This window comes from Embiotoca jacksoni, unplaced genomic scaffold (genome assembly GCF_022577435.1).
Source record: "Embiotoca jacksoni isolate LCO1_2020_lvr unplaced genomic scaffold, fEmbJac1.0.p SCAF_20, whole genome shotgun sequence".
NCBI classification, from domain to species: Eukaryota; Metazoa; Chordata; class Actinopteri; family Embiotocidae; genus Embiotoca; species Embiotoca jacksoni.
Genome location: NW_027185341.1, coordinates 441,410 through 455,249, shown reverse-complemented (window position 1 = coordinate 455,249; position 13,840 = coordinate 441,410). Strand labels below are relative to the sequence as shown.

Sequence of the window (13,840 nt, the reverse complement as noted above, 5' to 3'; positions counted from 1 at the left end):
GCTCGTATATTTAAAAAACAACAACAACTTTATTTTTGCAAATAAATGCCCCTTTTCACAACTAGCTTAAATTTATGTGGATTAATTAACAGCCCCCTTTCATGTACAATGGAAACACTTAATTTTCTATTCAATATTTTAAGTTCACATTTGGGCATGACACATTGAAGTGCGTTAGTTGTTACCTGAAGAAAGACCACCACCTAAGTGTGTGGTTCTGAAATGATCGGTTATCAGTCCATTTCATGACTGAAGAAAGAGCCCCTTTCACTCCCGACTCTTCTATTGAAATTACCGCAGGACATGAGACGAATGACAGTGTCCACTGCTCGCGTGGCGTCTACTTGCTCTCCACTAGCTCTCCACAGTCTGCGATAGTGATCCTCTTGGAGGTTCGCCCAGACCGTGAACCAAAAGACTCCACTTTCTTGATCACGTCCAGTCCCTCCTTCACGCTGCCAAAGACAACATGCCTGTTATCCAGCCTGAATGAAGAAAAAGAGGTTTATTTTAGCGGCACTGCCTCGGACAGTGACATGATCCATGTTGCACCCAACTGGGTTTGACTCGTGGGGGGGGTTGGTTTGGTTGATGCCACTACTTCTGCTGTGATTCTGCTATTTTAGGCCATCATACAAATACAGACAGATTTTCGCTTTCATGCCAAAAACATGACACGAATTCACAGCTTCCATCAAGAATTTGACTCCCAGCAGGGAGAGTAAAAACACTGAAACAGCAGCTTATCAATAACCAGAAACTGCTGAACCCATGTATTTAAAAACAAAAAATAAAACAAAAGCTATTTAAAAAAAAGAAAAGGTAGCGGAATATGAAGTCAGGGTACATCTCAGACAGATCATTTTTTAGAGTGTATTTAGCTTAAAAAAAAAAAAAAAAAAAAAAAAAAAAAAAAAAAGTCCGTACCTTTTCTGTACCTTCTGTAACAGTAAAGACTCTCACTTAAGTTTCTGCACATCCTGCACTATGATTTAGCATATATGTATCGACACACAGCCTAAATCCTCTATTTCCATGTGGTTTGGAGGTCACATCTTTTATGTTTTCAATTTCCAAACTGCTGCTCACATAACATCGGCAAAATGATCTTGAAGTTTTTTTTGCTCAATTGTAAGGTAACTTCAGGTTTAAAAAGGCTGAAACAAAAGGCAGGAAGCAAATCTATAGATTATAAAGAATATCTTGGCATCAACTCTTTTCATGAATTTGGCGATGCGTGTCGGTACATACCATTCTGTTTTAGCGGTGCAGATGAAGAACTGCGAGCCATTGGTGTCGGGCCCAGCATTGGCCATCGACAAGATACCTGCAACGCAACAAATGACAAAACATGTATGAAGGAAGTGTTTTCACCTGAGCTGCAGTGAATCCCGAGTCACAAATCCACACAACAGATCATTTTTGATACAGCTTACAAATGAAAAAAAAAATTAGGACATTCAAATATGACAGCAGATCTTTGGAAACACTGGACCATAACAAGTTATTGAGCAGTTATTTGAACACCATTTGCAAAAAAATGCTGCCACCTGGTGGCCCAAACAAATGACTACATGGAAACCAAGTTAACAATGAAAGCCATTATGCAATATTTAATAAGTCAAAGTTCATAAAATATTATGTAATACGTTGACCTTCTTAATAACGCAGTTCGAGCAGCTCTGTCATTTTTGTGGCACCGAAGGGGAAACAGAATTTTGAATTTGGACAATTAAGGTGCCCTGAACAAACTAAAGAAAATTGTATATTTCTGTAATATTCCTGAAACATACTATTACTTGTCCAGGCTATACGTTAGAAAATTCCTGAGAATCTACGAGCATTGCTTTATTTGCAACGGCGCGCAAACAGAGGTACAATCACCTGGTCCAGTGTGCTTCAGTTTGAAGTTCTCATCCGGAAACTTCAATCCATAGATTGACTTCCCTCCAGTTCCATTGTGATTCGTGAAATCTCCACCCTGACAACACAAAACACATCTGTCATTACACTGTTAAAAGCACGCTGGACAACAATAGGTATTACATCAGAGGAAGAGAAAAGCCTACCTGGCACATAAACTGAGGAATCACCCTGTGGAACGTCGATCCCTTATAACCAAAGCCTTGTTCTCCTGTGCACAGAGCTCGGAAGTTTTCTGCAGGGAAGATTTTGTGTCAGCTTCTCCATCTTCTGACAATCCAGCAAGCGAACAAATTGTAAGGGCTAAAGTTCATACTTTGACATTTTTCCTACAAATAAATATATTTAAAAAAAAAAAAGCAATATCTCCTCTTGCTTACAAGACAATATATATATATATATATATTGTAACATATATTTATTATTGAATTGTAATCTCTGAATGATGACACATGTCGTATCAACACATTCTTGCATACAGGAAGACCTACTATTGAGTTTATTGAGTCGAGGTCGTAATGCAGACTATGTTGCACCAGAATCCTGTAATTACCATTCGTGGTCACAGAGGGCGCTGTTTGCTCCCGCTCAGCAAACATTACATACTGTTGCTTTATCGCAAAACTTTCTGGGTTGCAGGTTGTCTAATGTGAAAGTTTAGAGTGAAACTCTCCGGAATAATAATCTTTAGGTTTGTAACGGTCAGTCCGACAAAACAACACCTTGTGATCCTTTACTGATGCTTGACAGAGCAAATGATGAATCAATTAAATAGTAGTAATACTTGTTAGGAGGGGTAATCGACAGCATCAACATCTTAAGTCAAGTCAAATCAACACGAACCAACATTTTATCAAATGCCAGTTCAGTCACACGCTTGTTTGAATGAAGCAACCCGTCTCACCTCAGATTAAAAAGGTCAAATCAGCTTCTAGTCCTAACTCGTATAAGTTTCACAAGAGGAGAAAAGAAAAAACAACAACTATCGTTTACCTGCGGTTTTAGGCACGACTTCAGCGTTGAGCTGTAAAAGAAAGATATAACGCCCGAGGGTTAAAACAACCTGTTCTGCGGGGAAACTTGTCTGTATTTTAAAAAAAAAATAATAAATAAATAAATAAATAAATAAAGGAAATGACACGAGACAAAAGCTTTAAGCGTACAAGCAGCATTTTTTTTTTTTTTTTTTTTTGGTCGCGTGCGTTGAAACGCAAAGACCAACATGAGCTCAAGTCGCACGCGTTTGCAGGAGTGATCTACTCACCTCAAAGGTGACTCTGCCGAGCGGTTGGTTGTCCGCGGCAATGTCAAAGTACACCGTCGGGTTGTTGTTGTTGGCAGCTGCGGGGCCGCTGCTGTACACGCGAGCGGCGGTGAACGCCAGAGAACATAACTTGAGCCGGTTGGACACCAGTAACATTGTAACACGCAGGCTGGCCGCGGCTTCGACTACTGCGATCAGGTTTAGAGACGCGCCAAAGTCACGCTTTACGCATTAGGCAATGAGGAAGCTCGCTCACACGACCGGAAGTACACAAATACAAAAAGCACGTGCAGTCTCGCGAGAGTAAATGTTATTTATTTATTTATTTATTTATTTTTTTGGTGCTGTGTACTTTTAGGTTCCGCGGCAGTAGCATCTCCGGTATCAACAATAGCAAGTGACAGAGGCCCATTGAAAGGAGAATGGGGAGTAAACGCCAATAAATATTTAACACTCCTAGTGTATTTTTTTTTTTCCCACTTCCTCCTAAACAGTCAAGTCCCCGATCGTATCTAAAACTCACTCACTTACTCGAGCATTATTACCTACAAATGCACATTTTGAGCTTTCGGGGTTTTTTTTTTTTTTTTTTTTTTTTTTATGCATCCATTTCACACTGTAAATAGGTAAGAGATTTCAGATGTCACTTCTTTCTGTCTCTGGTTGTGTAACATTTAAACCAAATCTCTATCGAACTTTCAGCCATTAAACTAATGTTTGCAGCGTATATACAAAATTACAAATTGTGCAGCCTAGATTTGTGCACTGGGTGGCAGATGAAGGCCCTGGCATGAAATGTGTTAGGAAAAAAATCGGCAGTAAGCCGTGTGTTTGTTTTAGTCAGATATGTCAGCTGTCACACAAGGACAGAATTGGAAATTGAAAGTCTTTCCTCTTGTTTCAGTGATGTAACTGAACAAAATATTCAGTTGTACAATTGAATTCATTTATATAAAAAACAAAATATATATTTTGTCCCGTTTAGAAAACCACTGCAACACACAGATTGAGTTTGTCACCCCACTGTCACAGATTCTCAATTTATCAAATTGTGCTTCATAATTTTTGTCCCCTTTTTGGTGCATAACAGTCATTTATATTTTCGCTTCTGCAGTTTCCTAGTTGAATATTTACATTAAAAAAAAAAAAGCTCAACTGCACGCTAAACACCATTCCGATGAGCAACCTTGTCTCCTTCTATTTCGATGTGTTAATTTATGCGGGCTCATATATTTTCCACATAAGAGCAAGCTGCGAGTAAAATTTAATATCCATAGTTTACACCTTTAGCTCGGATAAACAGCCTGTGAGAGTCAGGCACAGCTAATGTCAAACTTTGACACAAGTACACAAAAGACAAAACCAGTGACATACAGGTATCATCTGAATACATATTTATTAGATAAATATTAGGTTGTCACATCATCTAACTACATACAATTCTGCAAGACTAAAAATCACAATTAGTTCCTTTATTTTCTGACCAGTTTAGAATATGAAATGATTGTACATACAATGTACAAACATAGAGACAATGGCCACATTGCATGAATCACCTTAGATTGTATCATTTTTCCAACTGTTCATGATATCAAAAATTGTACAAACTATGGATTTGGTTACAATCTTCTGGACTTGTTCCTCCCACCGCCCTTCCCCATCACCTCCAAGCGATTTTCTTTGTAACCTTGTTTTTTTTTTTGTTTTTTTTTCCTTTTTTAGCTTTAGCACCTCAGAGTATGCAGGTGACAGACTAGAACACTTAGGCTAAATATTACATGTAAAACATAGCTGTCCCAGTTCCCCTAACGAAAGAGGTGAAAGTATATTACAGAGGGGGAACAAAATGCTGAGAGATACCCACAGACACTAACTAACAAGTTTCATTTTCCATATTCAGCCACTTCCAGTAGAGGGGTTGCAAGCTTTTTATTATTCTGAAGAAACAATGCACATTCCCAGGGAAAATGAATACATTTCTGTTCACATGTCTCTATATTAATTTACATATATACAGGCATCCTTGGGACGTTTGACCTAGCCTTGCCCTCAACATCCTTTCCAGGTCAGACTGATGAACGTGCCCTTCCTCTCTGTTTTTTTTTTTTTCTTTTTTTAATCATTATTTTCCTTTTTTTTTTTTTTTTTTTTTTTTTTTTTCTCCAAACAACATCCCCCAGAGAAATGGCCCTTTATTGTGATTGTGCAACTACAGATTTGGGGTGCTGCCTTATACTCCAAATTGTCTCTCTTGACAGTAAGAACAAAATATGAAATGATAACGACTTCCATGGGATTGATCAAAAGTTTCAATTCAGATAGTAGAAAAATGAATTTGTGGCAGTGTATTGTTGAAATGTGGACTTTTGATTTGATGTCTCTGTGACTTCATATATGAAACATGTCAGTGCGCTGAACTGGAACAAATAATATTCCTTAAATGACATTTCAAATAATGTTTACATAAAATCAGGGTTGTTAATTCAGCACAATGTTACTTTTGAAAGAAATTGGATTTCTAGCCTTACAGATTATAAGAAAACCAGTATAAAATAATTTACCAAAAATGAAAGGGGATAAAAATGTATATGGTCTCGTGCTTTTAAAAAAGCCACATTTTCTATAACAAAAATATAAACAATATCATGAATTTGTTTAAAATATGGTTGTGATATATCTTTAAAATACCACTGTGTATTGACAATTAGCAACAATTATGATATTCACATAGCTCACTAATTACACTGAAAGCCAGCTGATACCACATCTTTTTAAAACCATTACTGCTCAGTATCACTGATAAAATGTTAACATAAAATTCATTAACAGACAACATTTTCAATCAATACATCTCAGCATGAAAGAAAGTATTGCTTCAAACTGAGTTGGACATCTGAAGACTGAAATGATGCTACACAACCACCTTGAGCTGATGCGAGGAAGGGGACCATAAAGAAATGGGACATGTGTCTTTAAACGACAGGCGTTAAACACCTGGAGAAAAGTGACTAGAAAGCACGATGACCTGCAGGAAATAGCTTATGAGACGTTTGGACTGGCCTCCCCGCGGCGAGGAGGCGAGACAGCTGTCAGATGCTGGTTACAAACAAAGTCAGTGGTCAGATGGGAGTTTGGGAGCATATGTGGTTAGGTTGGACGACTAATGATCAAAGGACAAACATTATCAAGATGATACAAAAATATTCACAATGATATTTACAGTACAATAGCATTTCTTAAAAAATAATACATTTGCATACTGAACAGCACTCTTCTCAAAAAGTGAAATTGAAAAAAAAAAAATTGTGGCAAAAAGTCTGCACCAATACTGCTTTGAAAACCACTTCTTGAACAGCAGTGATGGATAAACTGTTACTTGTCCTCCCCTATATCTTTAAAACCAATATTACCTCCCATCACATCAATAGAAACACACACACAGTCACACGCTCAGCATACACTCGCAGTCTTATACAGGACCGAGCAAACACAAACATTTCCATTCTCATCCCTCTAACTTTGGTGATGTTGAGCAGTTTCCCAAAAGATTTATGGATAGTTTAATTATGCAGCAACAATAAAACAAACAAAAAAACAACATAACAAACATAACACAGTATATCCAGCAAATACACGATAAATGTATTGCTGATATCATCATTATCCCTTCAATGTTAGTGTTAAATAAAATCATACTAAATCAGACAGAAATCAAAAACAAACAAACAAACAAACAAAAGATCTGTGGAAACAGCAACTGATAAAAACCACACTATCTTTTTTTTTTTTTTTTTTTTTTTTTTTTTTACCACTTGGAACAGCACTAGACAAGGGCTTGGCACACATGCACTTTGTATACTACTTAAACAGCACATCATTTAACAGGGAGAGAGATGCCACACTGCAAAGGTGCTGACACAAGTGACACCAGGGCTCATGCAGAGCAGATGGCGATGAAGGAGTTATAGCGGAAAGCAATAAATGCAGCAGGATCGTCACAGGAACCCCAATCTTTCATATTGTACCTTTCGTTTTCATTAAAAATCACTCCTTTCTGCAGGAGGACAATAAATATACAATATGTAGGAGAACAGATATGCTACTCTTGGTATGCAGTATAAAAAATTTTGTGGAAGTGGGGCCAAAATCTTCTCCGTTATAGGTCTCAACCCTCGTAACTAAAAAGGGGGGACATCTTTTTTTTTGACAAAAATATGTATATAGCACAATAGTAGACAAAGTGGAGGCCAATCAATCCCCACATTTTTGTTTAAATGTTGGCAGGAGAGCAAAAATTAGAAAAGAACATTTTGTCAAAGACAGACGTGTACTGATTTAACTGATCCGTTTCCTTTTGTAAAGACCGATTTTCTGTTTTTGCATTGCCAGAATCTCTTGTGCTTTTAAACGATGTGTGGTGGACAAAAACAGTGCGATTAACCAGACCAGTCAGGGAATGGAGCTGTGACACCAGGAAGCTGTGGCCTCTCAGACTGGAATAACACGACACACACTGGCCAGATAGCGCAGGTTTTTTTCAGTTATTTTTCTGTTTTATACAGTGAATTCCTTTTTTCTTCTCAAAAGGAAAGAAAAAACATGAATTAAAAAAATGCTACAACACGTTCCTAATGAGCACACATACACATGTGTGTGGCGTAAAAAAATCAACTGAGTATAGCTGCACAGTTCAAAGGGATCACCAACGGGGTGAGAGGGCGGGGCGACCCTCCCGCCGTCTCTTTGAGTTATAACCTCTTTCAGTCAATCTGCGCTGGCGAATGAGAATTGTACAAGAGGAGGAAGAGAAAGGGAGTGCATCTTTGTGTTTATCAAGTACTGAGTGACCGCCTTGGGTTCAGGGAGGCAGTCAGAAGAGTTTATGTGTGTCTGAAACGCCTCAGTTGTTTTCGAAGAGCGATAGAAGGTCATCGTTGCTATTGCTGGGGAGGTCTGGGGGGTCCAGGTACGACAACAGTTCGTCTGGGTTAGCGAGCTCTGGAAGAAGCTGTGGAAAGGAATGATAAACAAAAGTTTGCTTCGGCTTTCAAGGAAATTCCTCACATTCTGATTAATTTGACCAGATTTGAAAACTTCAGATATCTCTCAGGACTCACGTCTAAAGATGGCTCAGGCATGTCCGACCCTGCTTGGCTGTCCAAACTGCTGGAGGGGTTGAAGGCTAGGTCGCTGTGAGGATGGTTGTTGGGGCCGGGCTGCTGCTGCTGCTGCTGCTGCTGTTGCTGCTGCTGCTGCTGTTGCTGCTGCTGAGGAGGTGGAGCTTGTCGTGAGGGCTGAGGAGGCCCGCTGTGGTGTAGCTGCTGCCCTGATTGGCTCCCAGGGTGTGGAGACGCATGTAAACTCTGCTGCAATGGACCATGCGACTGGTCATTGCCGGCAGAATGAGGTATCTGTTGTAAGAGGGAGGGAGGGGGGAAATATTCACACTAGAACTTGGTGGTATTTGTATTGTCTATTATTTTTATGATTGAAATATTACTCTTTTTGTCTAAAATCTGTCAGAAAATTGTGAGAAATGGCCATCACAGTTTTTCTTTTTCAAGCTGCTTGTAATTTGCAAGATGATGGAATTTAAGTTGATCGTGATGAAGTTATCTTCACTTTGAATCGATACAACTTTAAATGGGAAGCTGGAGTCAGAATATTTGGTTAGCTTAGCTAAACAGCCAACCTCGCTCTCCAAATTTGCGTGGCAACCGGCAGAGCCTCGAGGAAATTACTGCTCCTGTTTCACAAGTGTCAGAGCCAGGCCATAGCTACAGCTTAAAGGTTTTATGCTAAGCTAAGCTAACTGGCTGTTGCAGCTACATCTTTCCCATACAGACATGAGAGTGATATCTTTCTCAATTGACAAGAAAGCAAACAGGTGTATTGCCCATAAGTTTCCATACAGCCTGTTAACTACATAAAACTCAGAAACAGTTACAAATTATTTTTGAAATTGTGCAAAATATAAAGACAGAAAAGAGAACAGAAACAAAGAGACACGGTAATGCAGAATCAATGGACCAGGAGGTGGGAGGACTTACTGAGTCAGGCATGTTGTGGGACAGTGGCTTGTCCTGTGCCATCAGGCTGTTGGGCATATCAGGTGGGTGAGACAGCTGAGGACCGTGCATGAAGTCGTTCATCGACGTACCACCAGGGGTGCTGTGAGGGAAGTCGAAGTTCCCGTGACCCTGGTAACTGTTGCCTAGACACCAAATAAGAAAAACCTATTAACACTTGTTCACTTGGGAGTTGGAGTACCAGTTCATTTAAGGACGTCACTGTACGTTGGAACTCTAAACTACCTTGGCTGCCGTATTCGCTGTTGTTGCCCCCTTGCCCAGAAGGTAGCGATGGGTACGGCGATGGGCCGGGGCCGAGCTGAGCTATCATCTCCATCACATTGGGCATGATCATCTGGCTGGGACTCATCGTCTTAAACCTCTTGGCCAGTGGTCCATCTGGATCCTCCTTTATGTGGATATCAGATTTTATCGCCACCGGCCGCCAACTACACGTTGGGTCGATGGTGACCTCCTCAAACTCCGAGCTGGTGAATACAGACGAAATCGAATGGTTAAGATACAACAAAATTAAGATAAGTACATATGCAATCTAAATTAATTTCTTGTTTACACTCACTTTTGAATGGCGTTCAGGATTCCCCACATGTACTGGTCCACTTCGAGTCCTTCTAACAATGCTGTTTTACTGAGGAGAGAAGAGAGATAGACTTTAAAACAGCTTACAAATGCTTAGAGAGACACGAAAGGGCATCCCAGTCAAAACTATTAGTAGTAGTAGTAGTACTGCTAGGTTATTTAAACTGGATAGACTTACTTGCATACAGGACATCGCCATGTCCCCCGCTCACAGTTCAGTTGTAAATATGACTCCAAATCAAAACACTACAGGAACAAGACAGTTTGTCAAACTTATTAAGCAGTAAATAATTATCTGTAAAGGCATCACATTGTTGACTAGTTGTAACTGCTGTGGTGATGGTTCATGCCTGCAGTAGTTACCTGAACGTGTTTGCAGTCGTGGCCTCTCGCTGGAAGCTGTATTCGTCGGAAGGTGATCGGACATTTGAGGGAAACCTTGATGGCCGTCTGCTCCACTCCGTCCTCTCCGTTGAGCGTAGTGTTGCCCGATGACGCCGCTACGCTGCTGAAGTTCCTCTTAACTTTGAGGCAGAAGAGGAAACGCAGCGTGTAAAGCAACAAGTCTGAGAACGATGGGGACATTCGGGTGCAGAATGTGACTGCGTTCCTGTGTGAATACCTTTGGTGATGCAGTGCTCCGCGGGCAGAAGCCTCTTCTTCAGTAAGCCCTGGAGGACGGAGCGAACCGAGGGCCTGTGGACCAGCTGCAGCACAAACAAGTGCGACTGCGGGAAGAAACACCACCGTCACTATCACAAACATCCCGCCAAGGTGTATTAGTTGAATGCTTTCTTTACTGTTTCAACATCCCGAGAAACAAAGACACGGCAGATTCATTTATGACTTTGTTGTAAGCTTTAGCATTAAATATGATCTGGAGGGAGATTTCTTCTATTGTATGACTGGCAAATATTTTTGTGTCAGGATTTGTATAAACCTCTTTTCATTAGTTCTGGGGATTTATGTACTCACACAGCAGCAGGCAGTGACTGTGATCTGGATTGTGTTCCTTCCTGGCTGGCATACGTGTTTCAAGTGCAGGGGTTTGTGGGAGGTCTTGTTGTCGCCCCGCTCGATGGTGAGCGGCGTGGCGTTGACGCTGACCTGGACCGATGCCGGCCAGTTGGTGTTCATCTGACGGTCTTCGTGGTGGTAGCACTTAAACTGCAGCTCCAAGTCCGATCTGCACAGACAAGCAAAATAAAAATATACATTGCTGAGTGTTATGGAGCATTGTGAGGCACAGAAAGACAAAACAGCAGCAATTCATTGTCACAAATCACTCAAATAGTTTCCGATGTAAAAGAGCTCATATAAAAACAGGTCAACAAGTGAGACTCAATTTTAAAATGATATAAACTCTCAGTTTGGCAGCAATAAAACTCCTCTCATTTGTATGAGTTTTGCTTGAGAGGGGAGGGAAGGGAATCCAAATCAGAAAATGAATACATTAATGATCTTCTCCAAGTTACCTGGGAAAGTGGTGGCTAGACTTTTTTGAATTAACTAATCTGTTTGGCAAAGGTTAAAATTAATTCAAGAATACCCATTGAAGAAAGGTTCTTTACGATTGGATTCTTACGTAAAGTGGGATCTCCCTTCTATTTACTTTGAGGTTTGATGGGGCTTTAGGGATTATTTCAACACAGGTATAGGGATTTTTGACCAAATAGACCTTTAAACATAGCGTCAGTACCAAGAATCAACAGCCAAATTGTTTTCACTTAGTGCATTCATGTTGATATTTCAACCAAATTTGTAAAAACTGTATCCAGTTTAACCGCAGTTCAAGATCCTTTTCTCCTTCTCATTCCCACTGAGTCATCTGTCTTAAAAATTACATTTTTATATATACTATTTTATTATTAGATTACAATCACTATAACCATAAAAAAGATTGAATTTGAAAAGAAATTGCCATTTCTAATTATAAAGTCAATTCTAGACTCCTGGAAAGCCGTGTTACTGAGACGCTTCTTAACAACCTGAAATAGCAGCTTTTTCAAAAGACCTAAAAGACTTGTACAAGTGTCAAAAGTAGGTCACTGGAGTAGGGAAACAGAAACATATATGCATTACGTCTTACCTCCACATGAGTGTCTGGTGTACAGAGGGCCTTAAGTGGAAGACGTGGTTGCTGACTGCCAGGTTATGCTCTAGTCTGAAGGGCTCTAAGACGACCCCATCCCGCACTGGGAACGTCAGGCGCAGCTCCTCGTTGTGATTGGCTGTCAGTGGAGAAGACCTCAGATTATAAAAACCTTCAAAAGATTAAAGACGTCTGTATTCACTGTAGGTTTTTAGTCACTGACCTGGAGGTGGAGGGAGAGCGGTGATATTTGGTTTGATGTCAGGAGGGAAAGGTGGCTTCACGTCCTGGTTTGGCGACAGGTATGGAGGGATGTTACTTCCTGGGGTCATTGGAGGGGTGGGGTTGCCTGGCACTGGGGAATGAGGGTAGTTACCCACTGGTCTGGGAGGCTATATAGGAGACAATCATTTAGTAAATTAAAAATGAATGGAACTATACAACAGATCCAAGAGCGATCATGTGAAGAAACAACACTGTACCAAAATTCGACTTACCCCATTCATATTACCCTGGTTGTACTGATATCCACTCCCAGAGAAGTTGTTTGTTTGGCCATTGAAAGGTGGCTCTTGCTGTAATTTGATAAAACAGATATTAAATTCTTCAGTTTCAACTATTATTATCAGTAAAAATTGCTCCTGAGACCTTGATAAAACTGCACCATATCAAACACCATCACATTGTTGCTCAACAGCCTTCCCACTGCACCTTATAGTACTGGCCCATGGCACCGCTGGGTGGTGGGTATTGGCCCTGCAGCTGCTGTCCTGGCATCCTCTGGCCGGGGTAGTTGGGGGACGGCAGCGGCCTGGAGGCATTGGGTGTGGGGTATTGCCCCTGCTGGCTGGGGAACTGGTTGTTTGGTCCATACTGCTGCCCACCATAGTTTGGCTGTAAATGCAGTGATGACATCAAATATTCAGCATTCAGTATAAGAGCTAGATACTAAAGGTGAAGTAGAAGGTCAAGTGTTGGATTGACATCTACTCACCTCCCCGGGGTACGGTCTTTTCATGCCCGGCATACCCATGCCCTGCGGCCGGGGCCCTGCATAGCCTTGCTGGGGCATCCTTTGGCCGTGGGCCCCGAAAGTCCCCATGCCTTGGGCCCTGGGTTGGTTCATTCCCATTGGGGGCCCGCTCATGTTTGATGCATTCATGCCTGTGCCCATGTTTCCAGGGAGGGATGGAGGGCCGCGGGGTCCTGGCTGGTTCATGAACTGACTGTTGTATGCCTGGTTTGGTCCCATCTGGAAAGAGGAACTCATCTGGAAGACAAAATGGGTTCAATCAACCATCAGACTTTACTGTCAGTGTAACAAATTTTCCATTGAACGAGTCTCCTAAAGATCACAAAAGACAAAGATCGTATAGCCAGCGAGAAACAAAAGGTTATAACATCTGAAAAAACAGTCAGCTTTTGTTGTAGCTAAATGTACCATGACTACTTTGGCTAACTATTCATCTTTAATAGTATAATAATAGTTGAATAATAGTTCAACAATGGGCCTGAACCCACGTCTCTCAGCTGTTTGTTGTGGTGCTATTGTTAGCATTGAAAGGATAATACCTGAAGGCAAAGTCAATGAGCATAAAACAGACAGTGTGATGTGAACATAATGCAACAATTCCTTTCATGCTACCAGTTGTGTGCTTTGTTGTACCGGTCCGTATTGGTTCATGTCCTTGTTCTGGGTTTCCTGCAGGGCAGCTACAGTTGCTGTGGCAGTGGCAGTCGCGGTGGCGGCGGCAGCCGCAACTGCTGCGGCGGCAGCAGCAGCGGCAGGCTGGGTGAAGTCTGAGGGAGGGCGGGAGTGTGGAGGGATGCCCATTCCACCAGGTCCAGCATTCGGGCCTCCAGGGTAGCTATAACAATAAGCAACACAGT

The 13,840-nt window shown here is 41.1% G+C and overlaps 2 protein-coding genes across 4 annotated transcripts in view; both read right to left on the bottom strand.

Annotated features, from left to right (window-relative positions):
* Positions 1 to 5: 5 nt before the first annotated feature.
* On the bottom strand, positions 6 to 3,447 carry ppifb (peptidylprolyl isomerase Fb). The gene is made up of 6 exons (XM_069155409.1): positions 3,188 to 3,447; positions 2,917 to 2,947; positions 2,070 to 2,158; positions 1,885 to 1,981; positions 1,252 to 1,327; positions 6 to 485 (listed from the first exon to the last, which is right to left on the bottom strand). The coding sequence occupies exons 1-6, from the start codon at positions 3,341 to 3,343 to the stop codon at positions 341 to 343; spliced, it is 594 nt and encodes a 197-aa protein (XP_069011510.1). The 5' UTR covers positions 3,344 to 3,447; the 3' UTR covers positions 6 to 340.
* Positions 3,448 to 4,558: 1,111 nt separating this feature from the next.
* LOC138201879 (zinc finger MIZ domain-containing protein 1-like) overlaps positions 4,559 to 13,840 on the bottom strand; it is a 109,913-nt gene continuing 100,631 nt past the window's right edge. For all 3 annotated transcript variants that reach the window (XM_069155403.1, XM_069155405.1, XM_069155406.1), the window contains 15 exons: positions 13,617 to 13,818; positions 12,945 to 13,220; positions 12,662 to 12,844; positions 12,448 to 12,525; positions 12,174 to 12,342; positions 11,948 to 12,089; positions 10,834 to 11,044; positions 10,481 to 10,586; positions 10,222 to 10,382; positions 10,037 to 10,104; positions 9,839 to 9,907; positions 9,502 to 9,746; positions 9,238 to 9,401; positions 8,305 to 8,598; positions 4,559 to 8,195 (listed from right to left, as the gene is read on the bottom strand). In XM_069155403.1, coding sequence (XP_069011504.1) covers positions 8,088 to 8,195; positions 8,305 to 8,598; positions 9,238 to 9,401; positions 9,502 to 9,746; positions 9,839 to 9,907; positions 10,037 to 10,104; positions 10,222 to 10,382; positions 10,481 to 10,586; positions 10,834 to 11,044; positions 11,948 to 12,089; positions 12,174 to 12,342; positions 12,448 to 12,525; positions 12,662 to 12,844; positions 12,945 to 13,220; positions 13,617 to 13,818 — 2,476 coding nt within the window. In that variant the 3' untranslated portion in view covers positions 4,559 to 8,087. The remainder of the gene's footprint in view (positions 8,196 to 8,304; positions 8,599 to 9,237; positions 9,402 to 9,501; positions 9,747 to 9,838; positions 9,908 to 10,036; positions 10,105 to 10,221; positions 10,383 to 10,480; positions 10,587 to 10,833; positions 11,045 to 11,947; positions 12,090 to 12,173; positions 12,343 to 12,447; positions 12,526 to 12,661; positions 12,845 to 12,944; positions 13,221 to 13,616; positions 13,819 to 13,840) is intronic.